General features: G+C 43.1%; 1 protein-coding gene across 1 annotated transcript in view; it reads right to left on the bottom strand.

Annotated features, from left to right (window-relative positions):
* Positions 1-24,457, bottom strand: part of ext1b (exostosin glycosyltransferase 1b) — a 115,387-nt gene that overhangs the window by 9,081 nt on the left and 81,849 nt on the right. The window contains exons 3-7 of the mRNA XM_085791240.1: positions 23,147-23,254; positions 20,616-20,735; positions 14,122-14,254; positions 11,344-11,462; positions 6,890-6,985 (exon numbers count right to left, since the gene is read on the bottom strand). Coding sequence (XP_085647366.1) covers positions 6,890-6,985; positions 11,344-11,462; positions 14,122-14,254; positions 20,616-20,735; positions 23,147-23,254 — 576 coding nt within the window. The remainder of the gene's footprint in view (positions 1-6,889; positions 6,986-11,343; positions 11,463-14,121; positions 14,255-20,615; positions 20,736-23,146; positions 23,255-24,457) is intronic.

Below are 24,457 nucleotides of genomic sequence, written 5' to 3'. Positions count from 1 at the left end.
TATTGCTGAGCTTGTTTGCAATTGTATGTGTTTAAACCATAGACTGTATATAAAAGGTTTAAACATGCAACATGCTGTAGATGCAACACTGACATGTGTTCCTCTACAGTATGTTGATAGGCTATTTAAACACATGCAAACTCAGAGTGACAAAAACTTCAATTTAGATTCATTTAGTCATGTTTCTGGTCCTAAATTCCTTCTACAACAACTTTTAATGAGCTTTTCGGCTGTTATATGCTCCACTTTGTCAACAGGCTAGCTGCTAACCTGAGTTGTTTGATGCTCAGGTAATGGTATACACTTGGTTTTAGCTATCTTGGGCTGAAACATGCTAAAACATTCAGTATAGCCAAGCGGTAACCTCCAAAGCTGAAACAAGAAACCAATACTGAAGAACAAAAAACTGCACCGCTTTCAATGTCCACTAGAGGCTGGCTCCAAAAGTGAGTCACTCCTCATAGACTCCCAAATCCATTGCAAAAAAAACAAAACAAACATTTACAGCCCGGTACAAAAAACGTCTCTGCTCTATTTATTTTCTTGTGTAATTGGTATACGTAACTCACTTGTTCAATTTTTGTCAAAGTTCTGCATAATTCTGGGGCCACTTTAAGTGACAGTCTAACCTAAGTCTTGGCTCCTCCCATTTTTGGACCAGCCAGAAGTTTGGCAGCGTAAGGAACAGCCAAGATGGCGACGGTAGTACAGCCCTCTCTTAAAAAAAACCTGTCAGAGACGCTACATCCTACATCCTACATCCATCCACCAAGCTCACAGGCCGGAGAGTGGCTCTACCGTTACTAGATCGAGAGCTTCACCTCAAGATAAACTATGGAATAAAAACTCCCTCTGCTTCCAGTTATCTACTATATGCATTTTTAATGGTTCCTCCCAAATTCATTGCGATTCAGGGGAGACACGGCACGACATCAACAAACCGCAGCACACAGAGAAGAGGAGAAAAGCCAATATCCTCCTCTTTACTGCATGCTGCTCCCCGTTGTTTTCAACAGTGATAGAATGCTGATGCAGGTTTCCATTACTGCTGCAGAGTTGTCTGTCTCCCCCAGATCAATACAAACACATAAATGCAGACAGACACATACACTGTGAGTCATGTGTCCTACATATGGCACAAATTTACTTTTCAGTTTTTTTTTTCCTCCTCCACTGTTGAAAACAGAATAAGTATATTTAATGGTGGATGAAAACCAAACTGTAAAACACATGACAGTCCTTGAATATTTACTGGAAGCAGAAAGAGTGATGGTGGCTGGCCAGGGCCTGGTGGGTGGAAAGATGGAAAGATCAACGTCTTGAGGATATTTAGATGGGAAGTCTTTGGTCTGTTGTGGCGCTCGGATGAGAGAACAGCAGCTTCTTGTTGACAGAGTGTGTATGTGTGTGTCTGTGTTGTAAACTGGATGTGCGCTCGAACTCGAACAACCTCCCACACAAACGAGAAACATCTAATGAAAACATAGCTTTAATGGGTGTAGCAGCACAAAACATCCAGATACACAATACCATACATGCACACACGCCTTGAAACCCCTGTTACTCTGTTATTCAGCACAGCTCTGAAGGTCAGGCCTGTGTGAGAATAGTTGTTCTTTTAAAACACCACCTGCACTGAAAAGTCGTTACATTTACATTTAAGAATAGTCAGTGTTGACCTCTTTTCTCTGTAAACACCTGGCATTGTCTGCCTGCTGCGCTCCAGCAGGGTGACCTCACTCTCCACAGGTCTTCATCACTCCTACGGCTCAGGGCAGCAGCACAACACCGAGGAAAATACAAGAAAAGTCTACGTGGCTGCACTGATAAGCTGTGTAAAGCCTGTTATCCGTCCCAGGGCCGCAACTAATGATTACCTTTATTACCAATAAACCGTTAACTGTGCAAAATGTCATAGAATGGTAAAAAAAAAAGAAGAAAAAAAAAACGTCTGTCACAGATTCCCTGAGGCCAAGGTGATGTTTTTCAAATTGCACCTTTTATATGGCCGACAGTCAGCAGCTCAAAGAGTCACAGTTTACAATGATAAGAAAGGAGGCATTGAATCTGGTTTATTAGAGGAGCAGTGACTTTCTGCCAGAACCACAGGCTGCATCAGTCCATTAGAGTTAGTGACAGTGTCAGTAATTCATTAAACGTCGTAATGATTGGAGGTGATTCGATTCCCTTTGTTCACATTCTCAACACGAGTCCATGAATGAAACTGGCTCTAATAAATCTGCTGATGAACTTTGAGATTCACAGCTAAATAAAATGGAGAAAAGCAGCAAATCTGCACATCAGAAAAAGTTGCTGGCAGAGTTTTATTATTGTCTTTTTTTTTTTTCTAATCGGTGATTGTTGCATTTATTAAATGACTGATTCAGAAATAACTTCAACTAATTCACACTTATTAATTTTCTTAATTGTTTCCACAAAAATCTGTTCGGCTTGTTGCGGAAAACATTTTCATAATTTCTCCCGTTTTGAAAGTCTCTTGATGAAATCAATACATTTCATTTCATCTCATCTAAAATGACAGATTTTTTCTAATTTATTTCAGACCAATTTAGAAGCATAAACGAAGTAAAACTGAACTCACATGGACATAGTTATTTAATGACCACAAATAGTGATTAGAGGCTGAATAAACATTTCCATCCTGTTTAAAGGGCTTTAATTCAAATAACATCCGAGGACGATGTGCTAACAAATAAACTCTGAGATGCAGAAGGACCTCATTGTCATTCTGTGTGGAACAGAAGTCAAAGAAATCTGTTCATTAGTTTTCAAGACATTTAATTTAAATCCACAAAAGTGAAACTTTGGAGGATGACCAGAGGTTCAGGGCGAATCGTCGTCAGAGAACCACGAACATTTTTGGTTGTTGAGTAGGTGTTGAGATGTTTTACAGACTAACGAAAGGATTAATGGATGGATGGATAGACTGATGAATGAGTGGATGGACAGATAGGTAGGTAGGTGGATAACTCAGTCCTGCAGGTAACAGTGATCAGAATGCTCTGTAAACTTAAACCTACTGCAGGGAAATCACTGCAGGTGATCAGATCAATAGATCAATCAGCCAATCAGAGGACACACACAAAAACAAAAAAACCCCAACAACAACCAAAGCTTTAGCTGCTTAAACTGGGAAACTGCTCCCTCTTCATGAGCATAGTCCTGACAGAGCTGATGAGGCTGATGTCAGTTGTCGGTCCAGTTTCTGAAAACAGCGTTGGCCGAATGTTTTGACTGTTGCTCATATTCCAACAGGGTGAAAGAGCCGATGTGAGGGAGTGACAGTGACAGTGTTTACGGATGAAGAGAAGGAGGGAGAGAGATGAGAGAGGAGAGACAGTAGTACCCTCGCTCTCATCACTGAAGCTCCAACATCCTGTGGGCACGACGAGAGAAACAAAACAACGCTCCATGTTTTCTTCTACCAGAACATGTAAAATACTGAGAAACAACAGGAGGGGGGAGAAGAAGACAGGTGAAAGTGACAGAAAGACAGAAAGAAAAAAAAACGTGGAAGAGGATGAGAGGGGCCGGTGTTTGAACCCCCCTCCCTCAGATGGTTTGTAATGTTAGAAGTGCGACGTATTAGCCCGGGGCTTCGCGCTGCTCTCCAGGAATGTGAGCTCGTCGTGCAGGAATCTGCCTCCAGCACTTCACCTCCTCTCTGAAGGACAGTGGCAGCAGCAGCAGCAGCGGCGGCAGCAGCCAGGAGGAGACACGAGGAGCGAGGACAGAGGAGGACCACCAGGGTGTGTAAACCACATTAGGCACTGCTGCTGGGATTCTAACACGGCTTAAACCAACAGTCATAAAGCTGCTTTTTGGCCCCAGAGCCAGAGACACGGAGAGGACAGAAGGGGGGGAAATAGGGGTTTTGGTTGGAGGATGAGATCTGTGTTTTTTCTGTATTGTCAACAAATCCTGTGAAAATACCAAAGCTAACAACGCCACCACGTCTGTGTCGCAGAGCCCGGAGCTCGTTTGTTCCTCCCGAAGATGCAAATCTTTAGAAATAGCTTTCATGTAGGCTAAATGGTTTCATCTTAGAAAAATTGGGTCAGTGGAAGTGAACAGTGTATTTGTTGTAACTATTTTTTAGTGGCAGATTAATAATACTCTTTCAGGGCTCTACTGACTATATATACAATAGCAGTAAGTGTGTGATTACTGAATGTCAATAAACTATGTACAGTGTAGGAATATGTCATGTGATTTTAATTTAAAAAAATTAACAAATTGGGCTTCATTGTGCAGAGAAATAATCTCTACAGAAAAAGACAGTATTGATGTGTATGGTGTAGTTCAAAAGATTTATTAGAAAATGGCTTTGAAAATGGAAAAAAAAACACCGAAGGAGGTCAGTTTTTCTTTTCAGATTGAAGTTGATATGTATTCTTTTTAAAAGGTGAGAGAAAAGTCAAGGTAAATTGCATTTAATCACATTTACTGTACACTGTACTATTAAGTAAATGACAAATACAGCGAAGCTAAAACGACATATAGTGAAGGACAGTCATGGCTGTAACTGCAACATCTCTGAACCTCTTAAAAATTTAGAGATGTTTTTTTGTTGTTGGCATTTTCACTGTGAAATTTTACCTCAACAATAAATAAAGGAATTCTCTGAGAGATTTTATTCCTGGCTTTGTATGTGACTTCAGGAAAAGAAAAAGATATTCTCAGAAAATAAGATTCGACTGCTGACTGAAGAGATAAAATATGAGCAAATCTAAATAATTGTAAAAAAGAAAAAAAAGAAGAGAGAGGCACAGAGAGAGAAAAAAAGGGGGGGAAGGAGGTGCATTGTGGGAACTCACGGGGATACAGTGATAAAGAGAAGGGACGAGATGATGAAAGAAAGAGAAATGATAAAGAGAAGATCTGTGAGTGAGGAACAGGATGAAAGAGAAAGAGGAGATAAGGAATAAAGTGGAAGGGAAAAAGGCAGAGGGATGAAAAACATTTCCTCTCCCTCTCTCTCCCTCTGTGGGGTGGAGGAACACAGCTTGGCTCGCCACGGTAAACATAGAGCCCGCCACAACCACAACAAACCACAGGCTGCCTGGCACACACATGCACATGCACGCACACACACACACTACGCCTGTTCTGTTCTGTTCTGTTTCTTCATGGACACACACACACACACACACACACACACTCACACACACACACACACACACACACACACACACACACAGATCCCTCCCGCTGTGATTGACAGCTTGGGAGAAACCACTCAGAGCCACAGGGAGAGGTAAACCATAAACCCTGCCTACCGCCGGGTGACTGACACTGATGTGAAAACCACTTCCTGTGATTGGCAGGTGAAGTTAAGTCCTCACGAGCGCGAGAACGGGAGAGCGGGAGACGACAGCACAGGATGAGTCTGTTGTCTGGGAATACAGATGAGCAACCAGATCCTGTTTCCTCCTCCTCCTCCTCCTAAAACTAAACCTTAACTGTGAACTTTGAAAATGACAAACTGAGCTCAGGTCAGTGTTTAGTGGGTGAGTGTCACCCAACGTGTCTGACCTTTGACCTGTACAAGGAAAAGTCACAGGGAGGTCAACCCCTCCACAGAGTGTAAAAGTCTAATATGAACTTTATAATAAACTGAGCTCAGGGCTGTGGTTTGTGTCTGACTGAAGGTTGACTGACAAAAACAAAAACAGGAAATATTTCCAGAACCAGTCATACAGGCAGAGGAAGAAACTAAACATCTCTCAGCTGCTGACATGCTGAGAAAACTGACATAACTTGTATCTTTTTTTTCCATATTCACACATTCACCCACACTTTGATAAGTTTTTTTTTTCTTCTTACAATTTACAGGAGTTTAGAATAATAATAATAAACCAAATACGTCATTTTAAAAGATTTATCACATTAATTCTTTGGGGTTTTTTGATCATGCCTCTGTCAGTCCTGTTCCAATATGGCGGCGCTGTAGGCACGTCGCTCCACAGCCAATGCGGCGTCTATGTAGTATATATGTCTATGGACAGTCCTACTGTAGCTATAATAGGCTACATCCTGTGAGCATGCTCTTTAGCCTGGATGCTACAGTGACTCGGTATCGGAAAGTGATGATGAGATGAGCCCAACCCCGCCATAGCTAACTGGTTAGCATGCTAACCTCAGCAGAAGAAAAGAAATGAAGGAGTTAAAACACGGAGACTGGTTTTCCACACAGCTCGAAACGGCTTTGGTGAGTGAAGGGATGGAGTTTGACTCTGAATGTTTATTCTGGACTTGTAAGCAAACAGCATGTAATGTTAACATTGTCTAAGCCGCTATAGCAACACTTTAAAACAGTTCCATTAAAGAGAAAAACTAAACCTTAAATGTAATTAAATGCTGTAAGTTGTCTGCGGGGCATATTTGTTCTGCATATTATTATTGTATATTACAACTCTACTGTAATTTATTTCTCCAGAGAGATTTTTTGACACTTCTCCCACTTAATTAGATATTTAGTCATGGCTAACATAAGGAATAAACAGCGGTAAATACATTAAAATAAATAACAGCTAGCATATGCACTCGCCCATTATTGCGTCCTTATCTTTCCTAACAGTATGCATTAGCCTTTCAGCCACACTTTCTTCCCAGTGTATATTATTCCCATTATTGAGCTTTAATTAAAACCGCACAAACTGTCCTTTAATGGAATCAGTGCAGCACAAATCGAAACTCATTAACTCGCCGAAACTCTCAGACTGAATAAAATGTGCCAAGATACACTATATTTACAGTTTGAGAATATGCATAAGATGAGCTATGTAATTAGAAATGATAGTGATCGCACCTTAGAGAGGAGAGTGTTACACTGTGTGTGTATGTGTGTTTGTGTGTCTCAGCTCACCTTGTTCTCTCCCTCGATGACGATGACGGGCACTGAGGTCTGAGGCCAGCGGTGCTTTGCGGGGAGAGGCTTGTCACAGTTCCACAGGACAATGATCTGAAAGACAGAGAGAAGACACACACACAAGGCTCTTATTACCAGCACCAAGTACCTGTGCTGCATCTAATTTGATTTCCCCTCTGAGCAAAAAACAACTGGCAGACACACCACAAACACTACACGCGGCTTGTTGCTGAATCACCCCACTGAACATGTGACATTTACGCACCCCGCGGCCGGCAAATGTCACCTTATTACAGACTGATTGAACGTTAAAGAGCCAGAAGGGCAACGGAGGTGATAAAATATTTCCAATTATGTTTCCAGAATGGTTTGTACAACTCAGCCCATAACCGCCCGACCGGCAGCCACTTTGTCAGGTAGTTATATTTCTACAACACATTTCTCCAGCTCATATTATCTCCTCACTCACATCTCATGTTTTACATTAAGAAGTTACACGTTTTCCGGCCACAGACGTATCATGTTTAATGTGACTCACTCTGCTGCTCAGCGACCTGCAGGTCAGCCGACATGGAAGTGTCACACGAAGTTAACCTTCCCCATTGACTGTGCGGCGACAGCAGACCTCATTAATGTTTGACGAGAAACACACACATATATACACACACGACATGACTCCTGCCCGACCTTACACACATTTACACGGCCTGCTCTTCTCACGCATATCATATTTTATGTAGTTTAAGTGACACGGTTGCTTTTTCGCTATACTCATTGTAACTCTCGCGTGCTGAGTCGACGAGAGGATCGTTTTGAATTTAAAGTGTTTTCTCAATGGATTAAACAGTAAACTGAGAGGATGCATCAACATCCAGTGTGTCAGCTGACCTCTGCCCTGCTGACACGTCCTTAACCCTCATGTTGTCCTTCTGGGTCCAATTGACCCGATCTGTTCACTTCCTCCATCCTTCCTTCTTTCCTTCCTTCCTTCCTTCCTTCCTTCCTTCCTTCCTTCCTTCCTTCCTTCCTTTCTCCCTTCCTTCTTTCCACAATCCTTTTCCCTTGCTTCCTTCCTTCCCTTCTTCCTTACTTCTTCTTCCTTCCTCTTTTGATCCAGTTGACCTGATCTGTTCCCTCCCTCCATCTTTCTTTCCTTCCCTTTTCCATTCCTTCTTTCCACAATCCTTTTTTGCCTCCCTCCCTTCCTTCCCTTCATCCTTACTTCTTCCTTTTTTTTTGACCCAATCTGTTCCCTCCCTCCATCTATCTTTCCTTGCTTTTTCCCTTCCTTCTTTCCTCCCATCATTCCCTTTGTCCTTCCTTCCTTCTTTCCCTTCGTCCTTCCTGCCTTCCTTCCTTCCTTCCTTCTTTCCCTTTGTCCTTTCTGCCTTCCTTCTCCTTTCTTTCCCTTCGTCCTTCCTTCTATCCCTTTGTCCTTCCTTCCTTTCTTCTTTCCCTTTGTCCTTCCTTCTTTCCTTCCTTCTATCCCTTTATCCTTCCTTCCTTCCTTCTTTCCCTTTGTCCTTCCTTCTTTCCTTCATTCTATCCCTTTACCCTTCCTTCCTTCCTTCTTTACCTTTGTCCTTCCTGCCTTCCTTCCTTCTTTCTTTCCTTTCGCCCTTCCTTCCTTGACCCAGGAGGACAGCAGGAGGGTTAAACAAGTCAGTAAATGAATCCATCCCTAGTTCCAGTGTGCAGAGCTGCTCCGTGCTCCCAGCTGCGAGAACTTCCCCCTGCCTGCCGGGGTCAATATTGTTCTGACATTCATTACGTCACACTCAGCGGTTCTCCTCTGAGACTCTGCACCCTGACTAGACCTGCCAAGCTGTGAGGTGGAGGCAGCTGGATGTCTGTGTTAAGGTGTCATCGTGTGACTACAACAGGTGTGTGTGTGTGTGTGTGTGTGTGTGTGTGTCTGTGCAGGTGAACCAGACAAGAAGATGAAGATATGTGACTCATAGAAGAAAAGAAAATAGACGGAAAACACAAAGAGGTGTTTGATGAATTGCAAATTTACCTCCACGCCATATGAACACAGATAAAAACGCCATACACGCATTGTTCGCGAGGTTGAATCGGAGTGTTTGTCGTGGCGAGATAAGGACAGGTACACAGTCTGGATGTCTGAACACACAACGGCGGCTGAGGAGCGCGTTAATCCACTATTACAGGCTCCTATTCCTGTTTGATTAGAGAGACAGATGGCATCTCCGTCAGCTCAGCAGCCCTCCTCCGGGGGCTGATGGCAGCATTGTGTATGTACGCCTGTGCATGTGCAAAGAAGAAAAGTGAAGAAGAGAAGTGTGGATTGTGTATGCGAGCGCGCCAGTGGAAGAGATGCTTCCTTTCGTGCACAGCGTTCACAGGCGAGCGCACACACGCGCAGCAGGAGGTCCACCGAGTCAGAACGCGCATCAAAAGCTTTGCGTGTCCAATTTAGCCTCCTCCACCCTCCTGTGTTCTCTCACTCTAACTTCCATTCATTTATTTATATCCCTGTCCTCATCCCATCCACCCTCCAACGGCGCTTCACCTCTTTTCAGTTTGCTGAGAGCGGAAGAAAACACCACGCCTGTTTTCACACCTGCCTCCCCATTTCGCATTCACAGCCTGAAACTTGCAAACACAGAAGCTCCCGTGTAAGAAATAAGAGTTTCCTCATCCAACCTGCTGCTATGAGATTTCAAGGGAGCAGATAATAGGACAAGTGGTTGAGTTTCACTGAACTTCAACATTTTGTATCCACTGAAATTAGTTTGTACTGACAAATTGAAAAATCTACAGTGGCCCAGAGGTAGGCTCAGAAAACAACTAAATCCATTAGAGGACACGTGTGCCGCTTGAAAATAAGGTGAGTTTGTTTGGTATAAATCAACGTCAATATCAATATATCAATGTGCTGTTAGCATTAAAATTAGTCTTTAGCCAGGTCCATCACTTTATTGCGTCCCCAGAAACACTTCTGTTGTGTTGTGTTGTGAGTTCCTGGTGATTAAGGAAACTGTTTCCTAAATTTGTGTAGCATGTTTGTGTGTTGAGCCCTCTGGGCCACCGTACTGTAATAACCTTTTTTTTTCTTCACTTATTTTTGATCGAGTGTGAACTGAAAGAACTGAAACTGTGGTGGTTTGTGATTGTAAATGGAGGTAGTCATTCTTTTGAGGACTGGACTGCATTCAGGACAGTGATTGTGCAACATTTCACATTCACTGGGAACAAGGACGCTTCTATTTGTATTATTTATTTATTGTCAGTTTTAGGTCAGACACATAATGTACTAACTCCCTATAAGTTTGAACCATTGTTTGGTTTTACTCTGTTTTTGATTCATTCAAGCATCCGTTTCACCTTGTTCACTCCTTTTGTTGCCTTTTCACTATCAATCGTACCATTGTTTAGTTAGATTCCCTCAATACTACTAAATAAATTGCTTTACCAACTACAGTACATCTGATTTTATGTTGATTCCCTTTCCCTGAACTGTGAGCTGGGTTGCAACAACACCAGATTGAGGAAGCGGATCTTCAGTGGAGATGGTTTGGTGAATATTTTGATGTTTGATATTTTGAAAACAAATATATAGCTTAATATAATGTTTCTGAAGAAGCTTTTATAGTTCTGTTTGAAAGATGTGCATTTATCACAACACACAGATTTGCATTTTAGGAAGTTTAGGATCCAATAACTGAGAAATCTGGCCTCTTTTAATGTTTAATTCTCCAAAATAAGGTGCTGAACATGACACATGACATATGATACACACAGTGAGTCCACACATGAAGCGCTCACATGGACACACATTCACACACATGCAAGCACCCTGCTTACATAAAACACACAGAATCATACTGTATATTCTGCTGCCAAAACAATTACACACTTACACACATACACACACGATTGGCCCCAACACACAATCACAGAATCGGACGTTCGTACACGGCACTCACACGGAAATGCATCACTCCTACACGCAACACAACTTCGCTTACTCATACACTGCTGGCCAAACAAACAAACAGAGGCACACGCATACACACCCACGCACACACACACACCCACGCACACACTCACATAAAAAAAAGCCATTGGGGAGGAAATTCCATTTCATTTCCCGCACTGGTAAGGAGCAAGCAGGGGAATCAATACATGCCGTCTCCAGCTGTGCTTAAGGGGGTTTCGCTGCCATGGAGACAGATGTAGCAGCGCTACAAACTGCCGCTCTAATTCAATCCACCGCAGTTAACACACCCGCATGCACACACAGGATGGAGGATGAGCTCTGTTGTTGCTCCGGTCGGAAAATGTGATCGCAAAACAGCCGTATGAGCCACATAATGTGGTGCAACTCACTGGGAGTCACGGGGTTCAGATCAGTGGAGGACTGTGGGGATGTTGCAGCAAAGACACACACACGCACACACATGCACACACATAGACGGATCATTTACCTGTGCACAGTACTGGGACTTGGCCACAGCTGCCAGGAGCTTGAGGATGGGCTGGGACTGGGACACCAGCGGGGACACGGCGTGGATGACTGCTGTGAACTTGGGGTACGGTTTAATTCCTGAAACACAACAACAGACAAAAGACAACACTCATTAAAACACTTTTAACAAATCCGGGGAACAACGCCGGCTGCAGCAGCACGGCGAGCCGACTGTCAACAGACGACTTACTGCTGATGTGACTTTAAATTCAGTCTGACTTGATGTTGCAACAGAGTAATTGAAGCTGAAAATGAGCAGGAAATAAGATATTGAGCAAGACGGATCATAGAGGACGTCCAACTTTTTCCTAATTTAAATCTAATCAAACCCAAACCAACAAAGCATGGCGTGGAGGAGATAGCATTAGAGGAGCCTCCTTTTCCGCCACTGAGCAATTTCTATGAGGAGGAATGTACGCAGTCTTAAAAACTTGGTAAACTATAAGATTTGTAGTGAAAAAAGTAAAAGAGTCTGCAGAGTTTTTAAACACCTGGGATGTAAATTTGTAACAAGCTCATAAACAGACTTTCATGAAACATTGAACAAAACCTGGAGCTGAGTTACTGTCGTGCGAGCGTAGCTCTGAATCTTGGATGTGCGTGCTGTTTTCTGCCTTCAGCTCATGATTCTCTGTGTGTTGTTTTTCTTTTAATCCAATCCCGTATCAGCACATTACACATCTCAACAGCTAAATGTCTCTAATTCTGCACCTCGGGGCCGCCGCCTATAGTGCAGGGCTGTTTTTATGGTTGGAGCTTGTCCCTTTAGTTCCAGTTTAGAGGAATCTTAAAGCTGCAGCATATATTATGTATATACATTTCAAAACCAGGTTGGGAACTGGTTTGAACAACAGTGCTGCAAACTTTATGGGAAGACTTTTTTGTGTACACTCACAAAACTGCACTTTTCTGAGTGCGTTTCGGTCTTATGTCTTGGCGAAGAAGAAATTAACTGGCCTGCAAAGATCTGTGCCCTCCACCCCCACCCCGCACCTCTGAGACGAGCGGGAACATCGACCACGAGGCAGTGTCATCACCTGACCTGATCAGTGTCTGACATCCTGTGGCCGGATGGAAACACATCCCTGCAGGTTCAGAGTCCCAGAGGAGTGAGCACTGACACAGCAGCATGTTAATGTTCAAAGTTTAGGAAAGACGTCCCAGACATAAGAGCTCTGGTGGTGTCTACATACAGTACAGCACTTTAGGCCATGTATTACTGTATGCAGTTTTATTGCCATTCAATGTAGTTTTATTGCATGTTATTACTTACAGTCATTATTTGAAATAACTTCTAGAGTTAAAAATGTAGCGCTATTTATGGTTGCTGTTATGTTGAAGTTTATTAGGTTTACAAACACAGTTTAATGTAATCCAATAGAACAACTCCACCACATTTTCCACCTTTAATGAAGTTTATAATATTCAGCTTTTAAAACTGTATTAATTAATCTACATGTTTATGATTAAGGTCATGGTTAGAGGTGCTTTTACTGCACTGCACTGTGTTCAATATTTCCACATGATATATAACGCCATTCAGTTTATAGCCACAGCATTTATAGTTATAAATACATAGTTAAATTAATAACTCTCTGATGTTGTCAACATTATTATCTCTGTAAAGACAAGATGTTATGTCTGTTGTATTGGTTTACATTCGATTTTATGAGCGGACCTAAAAATCTACAGTGTTATGGGACTTTTATTATTCTCGGCACAGACACTGACTGTTTGGCTTCGACATCAAACTTCCATTTTACTGAAGCAACAAAAACAAACCCTGCTCCTGCTGCGTGTGTCTGAGCGTTAATATGCATGATGAGTGTGTGTGTATGTGTCGCTGTGTCGCTGTGTGTGTGTGTGTGTGTGTGTGTGTGTCTTGTTATTCGCTCTTGGAGAACAAGAAGAAGTGTCACTTGGAAACAAACTCTTCTTTGATTTTACTCATTTACCCATCAGTGACAAGCCACCTTGTCTCCTAAAACCCCGTCCGTGTTTAATTGCTTCCTCGTTGACAAACAAATAAACTCGCCGGCGTTGTAATCCATGCCTGTCACTGTGCCCATCCATTTTAATATCAGCTCTCCACCCCGGGTGCTCCATCAAGTGAATTTGTGCGTCTGTACTATTGCCATCTGTGTGTGTAAATGTGTGTGGATGTTTGTGGTGGTGCTGGATGATGATGGAGTGAAGGCGTGAGGGATGTAGAGGCTCCTGGGTCACAGATATGTGGTGAGGGAGAACTCGGCGCTGCTGAACCGTGGCGGGGAGGAATTGGCCCCCGACGCAGCGGCAACAGCGGCGGCGGTGGCGGCCGAGGCAGCGTCACAGCGGCTCTTGCTGACTCAAAACCCAATGATGGACGGGCTGGTGTGTCAGCAGGACTAATACAAACATCCGTCAAAGGCCCAATCCTCGTCCGCAATTGCTGCTGGATACAGTCATTGGGAGAGAGGGCAGTAGATCAGGGGTGAAGGCCATAACTCTGCTGCTCAGACAAGGTCCACATCCGCAGTCGCAGCCGCAGAAACTGTTTTCTTCCACAAAATACGCCACTGAGTGAGTATCTGGTGTCAGCCTGACGGACGACCAGGAAACCTTTGGAGAAACTTCTACTTCTCTGATCAACCCTTACGGATCATAGGTGTGCAGACGAACGATATCGGCAGCACTTTGTACAGGTAATGTCCTGTCTCTGCTGCTGCGTGTGTCTACGTGTGTGTGTGTTACTGACCCAGTGTGGCGTAGTAGAAAGGGAAGTCTCCCAGGTATCCGGAGTACTGCGGCAGAGCGAAGAGGCCCCCAGGGTGGCTGTTCCACATCAGGCTGCTCCGGGAGCCGTGCTCCAGCACACGGTCCTGGATGATCTGCGAGGAAACGCAAGAAATTTATCACAAATAAGATCATCTGACTGATTAGATATAATTTTTTGAGGTCCCCCTGTGTGTTTTTGACCTCTGCATGACCAACATCTGCGCCAGCGATTGGATGTTATTCAGCAGATCTACAGAGGGCAGTAATATGTCGAGAGAGAAAAGAAGAAATGCAAAAATAGAGGCTGGAAAGAAGTGAAAAGCAATCATAACAATTCAGGATTTAAAATGAAAAAAATGTTTTTAAAAAGCAGCATCGCAATTAAGGAACAACTTTAGACCTAAATACACACAATTTGTTTTGGTGAATTAACACTGAATGTGACTTTTGTTCATAAAAAATCTCCACAGGGCAGCTTTGAAATACATTTCACCCCCCAGTTGCTCATTTGTTTTAATCTGTTATTAATGGGATGTTGTGAGAAATTGGGAAACTAATTATGGAAAGTATTAAAATAAACTCAAACCACAACTGTCTTAACTACAGTAGCTCTGTATTGTTTAATCATTTTAATAACTGTCTTATTTATTCTTCTAGTTTTGGGGGCTTCATTGTGTTGAACCACTGGTCTAAGGTTTTTGTCCTTTTTTCTGAGACAAACCCCGACACCATCTGACTGATAAAAGTCTTTCCTACATTTATTTTGAAAGGGTTTTCCAGTGATTTAATTCCATAAAATTGTAGGACTTAAAAAGGAAAAAAATGATAGTGAAAATCAAAGCGAAAATAAGGCAGAGACACGACTTTTTGCTCCACTGGATCTTACAGCAGCAGACAGCATCTCTGAGTTACAGCCTCACTCACAGGTGAGACCCATCTTACACTTGCATGGTCGTTAATAAGATCCACGGAGCTTCATTTAATATTCATTTGGTTTCATTTTAGAAGCTTTATTGAACGTAACCAACTTCTCCGAAAGTCACAAGTGTTGCTGAGTCACATGAAAGACGTCTGAGATAATGATTAATCAGCGCTTCAGTGAGGGAGGCAGCGGATCAGACTGAAGCTGACAAACTGGAAGGAGGATTTGATCTAACTTATGAGGCTCTTCAAAGAGGCCTTGAAAAGATCTGTGTTTCTCTGACAACCACCGACTTCCTGTTGGACACTCACTGCTGCCAGGAGCAAACTTTTAATTACAGCTTGGTCTCCCCAGACCCTCCAACACCACCACCACCACCACCACCACCACCACCCGCCTGCCATTTGTCAGCCTCTCCCCTCCCAGAGCCATCATGACTTCAAACAAACACAAAAACCACCTTTAGACAACATTTACCGTCTCCCTCCGATCACAGAGGACTCATAAAAACCAGAATTATTTGTGTTGATAAAGGATTTGATCAATGAGCCTCCTAATCACACCTATAAAACATTTTCATGCGCCGAAATGAGTTTTCGCACGGAAACGGCAAAGAAGCAGATAGAGAAGAAGTCATAAATGTGAATGAATACCAACACGGCTAATGTTCCAACTTGCAATAACCCCCATTTCAGTTCGGAATAATATTCAGTGCACTATTCAAAACTCAGCCGGTGATTTAGAGCAGGTGAGGAGCTGTTATAAGAGCGAGTCTGCAGGCGCTGGGTGAAAGTTAGACGCTAGCTGAGCTTTCCAAATGTTTGCTTTGTTACCACCTCAGTGGCAGCTATTGATCGTGTCAGGAGTGAATCGCTGTGGCACAAAAAGCAGAGCTGAAAGAAATCTAAGTTATTGTGTAATGCTTCCTCTGCAGACAAACCAAAGTCAGGTCTTTTCTGTAAAGAAATAATAACAACACACACACACACACACACACACACACACACACACACACACACACACACACACACACACACACACACACACACACACACACACACACACACACACACACACACACACACACACACACACACACACACACACACACACACACACACACAAGCAAGTCAAAAGTCAGTAACTCACACAAAGAGAAGGGAAGAAAATCCAAACAGACAAAGTCATCAGCTGGATCTTAACACCAGTCTATCAGCTCTGCCTCCATCCTTTCTCTGCCCAAATAGAGAAGTCAGTCAAACTCGGCTCAGACGTTCAGGAACTATGTGTTTTTTTCCCCCCCTGGCTGCAGCTCGCCACCGGCCTCTGCTGAGCAGGCAGTGCAGAGGAAAGAGATATTGTCGCCGTGCCCTTGAGCCATGCGAAATTGCTTCAGTAAAAACAGACACAGGTTTTTGCGGTTGTGTTTTATGGCGGCGGTTGAAGCGGGAGGTTGTTGTTGGCTTGGTGACTCAAAGGACGGATACGTACAAAAGGAGTAGGTGGGCGGTGGGTGGGCAGCTAATAGCTGGTTCCATTGTGAAAGGGTAATAATAAGCACTGTAATAATTCTGACACATGTAAAGAGGATGTGAGGAAACAGACAGGAAAAACAGGGATGGTGAGTTTTTTTTGTTGTTGTTTTTTTTTTTTTAGTACTTTTCCAAGCTTTGTCCCTGAAGGTACTTGATAACCATTTGCCTCGGCCAAACAGATTAACTAGAAATCCGTTAGCCTCTCTATAAAAACCGCTGCCTGCCACCTTAAAAACCCCGAGCCCTTTACACCTTATGAGGGGCAATTTTGCTCGCTTGGCTGCAGCTCCTCCCCCGTCGGCAGCCCTCAGTCGGGACATGATGGACGACTCAATCTCACCTCAGAACAGCCACAATCAACCAATTAGAGCATGATAGATAAATCCTGCTTCTCTGGGAGCACACTGTGAACTTGGCTTTAATAGGTGAGTTTAATAGGTGTACCAGCGCCGCAGATCCGGCTATATTGACCTTGTGATTGGTCGAAACGCTTCTGGTTCCTGACAGGAAATGCCGCATGATAGGTTGGACTGGTTGGTTTCCAGCTTTGCTCGCCGTCTCTCCGCTCACATACACACACTCACTTAGGCGCATGCACACACACAGACATACACACTCAGAGTTTGGAGTGGATGTGGGAAGTCATTAGTGTGTTTGTGAATGTGTGCGAAGAGATTCAATCTGTCAAGATATCGGAGTGTGTGTGTCTGTGTATCATTACAGATCTGCAGTTAAGAGGGTGGCGTGTGTGTGTGTGTGTGTGTGTGTGTGTGTGTGTGTGTGTTGGGGGGGTAGGAGCTCGACAGGATGAATAAACCATGTCGCTCGTTATCTTGGGGGCTGCCACAGCAACACCATTTACATATGTCACCCCTTCTCCCCTTCACCCTTTCTCCCACCACTCTTCCGATCCCCTCGCTCCTTTTTACAGGACAGTCAGTCAGGATTAAGCGTTTAGCCCCTCGCTGTATTCAATGTGCACACTCACACACACACACACACGCACACTGAGTCACAGGCTTTCGCCGTGTCACCTTGCTCTTTAGTGCCGAGTGACAACATGTCAGCAAGGTTATGCCTGGGTGGTGCCATGTGTATCGGGGCTGACACACCTTGACATATGGAGATGTGTCTCTGACTGTGAGTGTGTGTGCGTGTGTGTGAGAGAGAGACAGGGCTAGATAACAGAGCAGAGATGTAGAGCTAGCTAAAATCAGACAGACTCTTCTAGACACTGAAGCCACGACCCATTACGTGCACTCAGTGTGTAGGTGCGATTGTGTGCGTGTGTCTAAAAGTCCAAATGCAGATGTAATGTTTGGGAGGTTATACCGTAACTAAGAGTGTAGCATTGAGGAGAATCTGTGCTCCCGGGCTTGGCCGTGCAGTACGAGAGGAAATGGACTAGCGTGATGGGATAGCTGGATGAGAGTGGAGGCAGAGAGAAGATGAAGACATTTGTAACCACAGCATGAAGCCAGGTGCAGGTGTTATCCCTGCATCTATAAATTACTTGTTTAAACTGAATAATGAGGGATGGAGATTGGATGGATGAATTGCTTTTTATTTATTTATTTATTTATTTTCCCCCAGTCACTAAACTTTGTTAAAGTGGATGCACATGACAATAAGAGGTCGGAGGAAGGAGGGAGGACTCTGAACTTTAAGTGTCCTCTGAGTGTGAAGCTCTCCCGGCCCGGCCCTGCAGGCCTGAGTGAGTGGAGGCTAAAAAAAAAAAAAAAAAAAAAAAGTTTGCGCTTTTGTCCTCTGACAAGTGCAGCTGGATGCAGTCCAACCATCCAGTGACCATCCACTTCTACCAAACAACTCCATCCATTGTTTATCTCTCAGACTATATATTTTCATTCCTCACAACTTATTCTGGCACTTCTCAAACTGCACAAACAAACAAGGGCCCCAGTCTACATATACGGTATATACACGATACGACTCCCAAACTGAGAGACACACAAAATGACCTCTGTGTCTCTGTGGATGTTTTTAGCAAGGGGCTCAGAGGTAGAGAGGAAGACGATTCTGGGTTTGATTCCCAGGCCTGAGGGCTTTTTGGGTGTTGGGTAGTTTGCATGTTCTCCCTGTGCCTGTGTGGATTTTCTCGGGTTCTCCAAGACGTGTCCATCAGATTAATTGGCAACTCTAAATTGCCTGTAGGTGTAAATATGAGTGTGTGAGGTGTCTAATATATCAGTCCTATGATAGACAACTTGTGACCCTGCACAGATCAGACTAGTAGCCAGTGGATGACCTGATATTTTGCATCTTGTTTGTCTTCATTTGGTTGTTTCACATCACTCTCTGGTTGTTTTGCATCTCTTTGAAGTAATTTCAACTAATTTAACTGCGCTCCATGAATTTCAAACAAGTTATATTAACAGTCGCTCCACACAGAGCCTCTGGCCCGAAGCTGACCCCTTGACCCCGCTGACCTTGTGCCCGGTAGGCTTGCTTAATAATCCATCCATGCAAACAAACGCAACGTGTTGCAACTGCCTGGAAATGTTTTCTGTTATCCTCATTTCACCCATCGCTGCGCCTTGGCCTCTCTTTGTGATTGTAGGCTCTGCGCTTTGCCTTTGAACCGCTAATACTCTTCTCCCTTTAGACATTGTTGAACAACAGTGCATGAACTACAGTAGTAGTTGTCTTCAGGCATACTGTACCACCGCCTTCAGCCACGCATGGCTTCTGAAAGACACCGTTTTGAACTGAGAGATAGACTAAAGCACAATACTGTTTGACAAGGTCGCATTTGGAGTCCATTCTAAGTGACAATAGTCGCAGTGGCTCTTCTCCTTGAAGGACGACTACAAACTTCCTGCAGCCCACTCCCACTCCAAGGTCACGGCTACAGAGGAGTAGCACAATACAGACTCAATACAGATCTCTTCAGATGTCTTCAACTCGAACTGAAAACATGAGAAAATGCACTTCTACTACAACTACTATTATCACTCACACTAACTGTGATACTGAATTGTAAACCGTGGAGAGTCCAGGTTCAACAACAAAGATCCTCTCTACAGAAGATACTGCATTTGGTAAGAATTTGTGTCTCATTTTGTCCCCTTGTTTTGATCCACAGGGTTTTTATTCTATGTTGAAAAGGCACTTGTTCTTGCAGGCTTTTACCTGCAATTTGATTGTGTCTGTCGCTGTTTTCTGTTGTGTTATTGTAAAGTGTCCTTGGGTATCTTGAAAGGCGCTACATAAAATCAAAGTTATTATTATTATTAATAATATTAGATCGACCCAGTCCAGTCTAATGATACTCTCTGTTTTCCCTCTCAACACTTCGATGCTAATGACACTAACTGCGTTATTAAGCAAAGAAACACTTGTTTTTTTTTTCAGTTTACATGTTTCATTCATGGCTTCTCATAGAAGTCCCTCCAAAATCCAAACCTCCAAACAAAGAGATGAGAGATTATGTGAGTTATTGCGAGCGTTTGTTGCTGAGACAGAAGCAGCTCACGAATAAAGCTAATTTTGTCTTGATCTGAAAAATGGCTCCAATATTTATTTTAAGTGACTATGGAGTAAAATAATCTGTGATAATCTGTGATCTCGTTCCCTTCTCCAATTGGATTAAAAAAGCCTGAAACCCACGTGACACAAATAGAGGATGTTATCGGAAACAAACCGCCTCGTATTCATCTCTGCTTTGAAAAAAAGCCCCGAAATGCAGCCTGTGAGAAATTCTCAGCAAACATATTCCGAAACTTCAGCTCCACTCTCTGTAAACAACACTTTCCACCCTTCTATTTTCCTTTTAGCCTTGTACCAGAGAGACCACAGTGACACCTGCGAATAAAGAAGAAGATTGCAGAGTCTGCTGTGACACCGCAGCCCTCAGAGAGAAAGATTGATGATGGAGGAGTAGGAGAGAGGAAGGCAAAGAGGCCAAAAGGGTGGGCTGAGTGTGTGTGTATGTGTGTGTATGTGTGTATGTGTGTGTGTGTGTGTGTAAATCTCTGCATGTGTGTCTCGAGTCCTCACCTCCAGCGTGGTCAGCACTATCTTTTCCACAGAGGAGAAGTAGGCCTCCCAGAGGAACTGAGTCTGCTGTCGGAGGGACAGGATCTTATCCTGGTGGATGGAGTGCACCGTGGTGGGAATCTGCAACAAACAACAAACAGTCAAACAGTCAGTCAGCAGTAAACACGGGAACTGCCTCCTAATGATTGATCTGGGACCTTAAATGTGGTGACAGGAAGATTGAAATTGGTCCCAAGGATACACTCAGGAAGCTCCCATCAACGGATAAAGCCCACTACAATGTGGAGGCCGTGTGAACTGAAGGCTGAAGCAGATCCTTTTTTTTTTTTTTGATTGTTTTTTAGACTAGTAGACACAACAGTTTTGGGGTAATTTAGTTGAAATCCAAGTCTAAAACGCAAAGTAATTCCCAATACAAGCTCTACGTCCTTGCAGGCAGGTCAATTTTGAAGTTTTCATAAATAAAAAGCAAGTCATTTGCATTAATTTCAGGTTTTCTGACGCTGAAACATTACAGCGATTTGGCATTTGAACACTTTGCTTCCAGGAGTCCTTGTAAAATAAAAGGTCAGTTTCCATTTCAGCTCTACCCGGTGCTGTCTTATTCAGTTATTGATTTGTTCCTGGATGTTGCTGATCAAAACAAACAACAAATAGAAAAAAATCCAACAGTTCACCACATTTCATAATCACATGTTGTGATCATCTGACCACACTAGCACATGATTTTTAGTTGGAAAGTTTATTAAGACTTTTCAAATCACCATTTTCAAGGTCAAGAAATGAACCTTAGGGCCTTCAAGTCTTGAGTAATGTCAGAGTTCAAACCAGGTAAATAGTTAATTCTCCTAAGGAATAGTTTGACATTATTTTGAGAATGTGCGAATTCACTTCCTCGCTGTGAGATTGGTGAGAGGATCAATACTGTAGCACCTTTATGTCTGAATTAAGAAGCTGAAGCAAAGCAGTGATGAACTCAGCTTAATAAAAAGACACGGCAGAGAAGAGTAAAGAAAAAGTCTGTCAGATAAAACATTTTCCTTTATGTACTACAATATAGTTTTTCTACAGATGAATAATAGATGTAATATGTAAAGATGAGATAGGTGCCAGCGATTTCCTGTTAATTTACAGTCATTGTGCTACTGTATGATAAGTTAGCCGTTCTGCTTCTGGTAGCGGGAGAGCAATATCAGAAATGTCAAGTCTTAAGTCAACATCTCTAGAAGCAGTGTTGTTTAGCAAATCGCAAAAGATCCTATTTTCAAATGTTTGAGTCCCAGAGGAGAGTTTAGAGAAGACAACAACGGGAAGGAAGCACATAAGAGCAGGAATTAAAAAGAAATAACCGTCATCAAGCTGTATCAGGGAAAAAAAGCTTGAATGCTGCAGCAGACGTTTTCGTGAGTGCTTTTGTAGTTCAGCGTTGGTGTGAGTTTTATTTGTCTTAGTGAATGGCGAGTAATTGAAAACACAGCACTCTCTGGAGTTGACTCAGACTAGTCTGTGCTGACAGAAAGAGCCGTGGTAACTCAGATAACCACTCTCTACAGCCATGGTGGCCAGAAAATCGCACTTTTATCAGACACGAGCAAAAGAATTGTGGACACAGCTTCACCCAAAAACTGGATTTTTTTTGCTGAGGGTTAACCAGCAGACGGTTAAATTCAGAATCCATGGACCCAACCTGCCTTGTTTCACCAGTCCAGGCTGCTGCTGCTGGTGGTGCTGCTGCACTAATGTGGGTATAGTTTTACCAATCAATCGTGGTTTGACTGCCACAGCCTCTCCGAGTAGAGTTGTTGCTGTTGCCATCTGCAGGTCTTTATTACCATCTTCTACTGGCTACTTCCTGTGTGATAATGCACTGCCTCATAAAGCAGACACTGCAGGAAAGTGGAGAAACGATGTGATGCAGTTGTGCTATCCATGATGTGACAAGGAACTGAGGTTGAACCCGACCCAGTGTCGGCATCAGTGTTCCTAATAATGTGCTACGGTATGTATCTTGGCCCGCTGTGTTGTTAAAACACATAAATGCAGAGATAGATCCAGGATGCCTCAGGCCTGAGATGGAAGCTCCTCAGCTATAAAACTCAATGTCAAACAATATTATTACACACTTCACTCAAATTAAGATTTAATGGGCATATAATTACTTTTCCCCCATGAAGTTGAAGCAATTTCAGCCAAATCCATTTGCCCATTCCACTTATTTGCCCTCTATATAACAATGTGCAGATTTGAGTGGCATTTTCAAGCAGTCAGGGACTTAGTATGCTGCCTGAATTGTGTTTGCTTGACAACCATGCCACTGGAAAACAAAACAAAAACAGACCAGGACTTTTTTTTGGAGGGGGGATAATAAGAAATAAAAAATAAAAAAAGTGAGGAAAGAGTTTGTGTTGCAGATTTTAACAGTCAGGTAGAGGCTTCGTTGCAGCTGCGGGTTCACTGCTGGTTCTCTGTCGGGGGATCAGGTTTGCAGATGATACACCGAGCGTGTTACTTGTGCGTCTTGGGGCCGTTACCTGCAGCAGGAGCCTCTCGTCGCCGATGACTGCGGCCGTGTTCCAGTCGATGATCTCGGAGAAAGGCAGCTCCCAGCCGTTACTCAGCATCACCGGCACACAGGCAGCCTGAGACACACACACAGATCAAGTCATCACTGCTTAGCCGCACATCGATCCTCGTCATTAAAGCTCTTTTCATATAAAGTTACAGCGACTTCACTGGATCACGATTGATCAGTCTGGGCCTGTCTGCGACCCTTTGTGTTCACACCTGAATTCCCCATTTGGCAGAAATCAGATTTTCTTTCACTTCAAGCTTCTTTAGTTCGATGTGGAGCAGAAGAGGCTTATCACTTTTTTTTTTTTTAATAAACTCGCCTCCTTATAGACTCCCAACTTTATCAGCTACAAGGTTGATGGTGTTTCTGAGTAAAAAGTCTCACCAAGGGCTCAATTTTAACAAGAAGTGGGAAAAGCAGTTTGGTCAAATTTATCAGTTATTTGCAAAAGGGCATTTTGTCTTTATTCTAGCCACAGGGAAAGAGAGAGAGAAAGGGGCAACAAAGGGTCACAGGTTGAATTTATCAGAATCATACTATTGTATATACTCATTATATAACTTCTGTATACAACATACCTTGTCAATAGCATTCAAAATACATTTACAACATGGATGTATGTAGAGATTCACTCAAAACCTGGCTGTTGTCATGAGAAAATGTTATGAGCTCAACCAGGTAAACCAGATTAAAAATATGTACATAACAATAATATGGGTTATATGATAAACAGTTTTATTATGACAAATTTCCACCTGTAAATAAAAATAGTAAAACTGTAACATGTACTTCATGCTATATCTGTCTGATCCTTTATTTGCCACTGTAGGGCAAAAACACAAGTTGTAATTCACCTTAAAAAAATCAATATTTCCAATGTCTTAGTGAGCACTATACATCTATCAGTTACAGAGCAGCATTAGCTTCCATTAGGAGCTGTGTTCCTATCCACCTGATGAATTCAAGTCCAATATTCACTCTCTTTTTTAGCTTTGTTTTTCAGCCGCCAACTCAAGGGCTCTTTAGCTGCTAAGTGCCCACCAGCTAGTCACTAACGGCGCCTGTCTGTGGTGTGGTGCGTTCTGTCACTTTTTAAAAAGCTTTCCGGCTGAAAACAGCTGGGAACGTGGTCGGCGATGAGAGGGAGAGTGAACCCAAAGCATTGAAGTTACCGGACTTAAAGCCGAAAACAATGAGCAAAAAGAGGCAGCACTATGCACAGAGCCGAGGGGAACTCAGCTGGGTTATTAATTCTCTGCATGAGGTTTCT

The sequence above is a fragment of the Trachurus japonicus genome, chromosome 11, assembly GCF_045865225.1.
Source record: "Trachurus japonicus isolate A0001 chromosome 11, Traja_1.0".
Lineage (NCBI taxonomy): Eukaryota > Metazoa > Chordata > Actinopteri > Carangiformes > Carangidae > Trachurus > Trachurus japonicus.
Note: the sequence above shows the minus strand (reverse complement) of the source record. Positions and strands in the feature narration are given on the sequence as shown.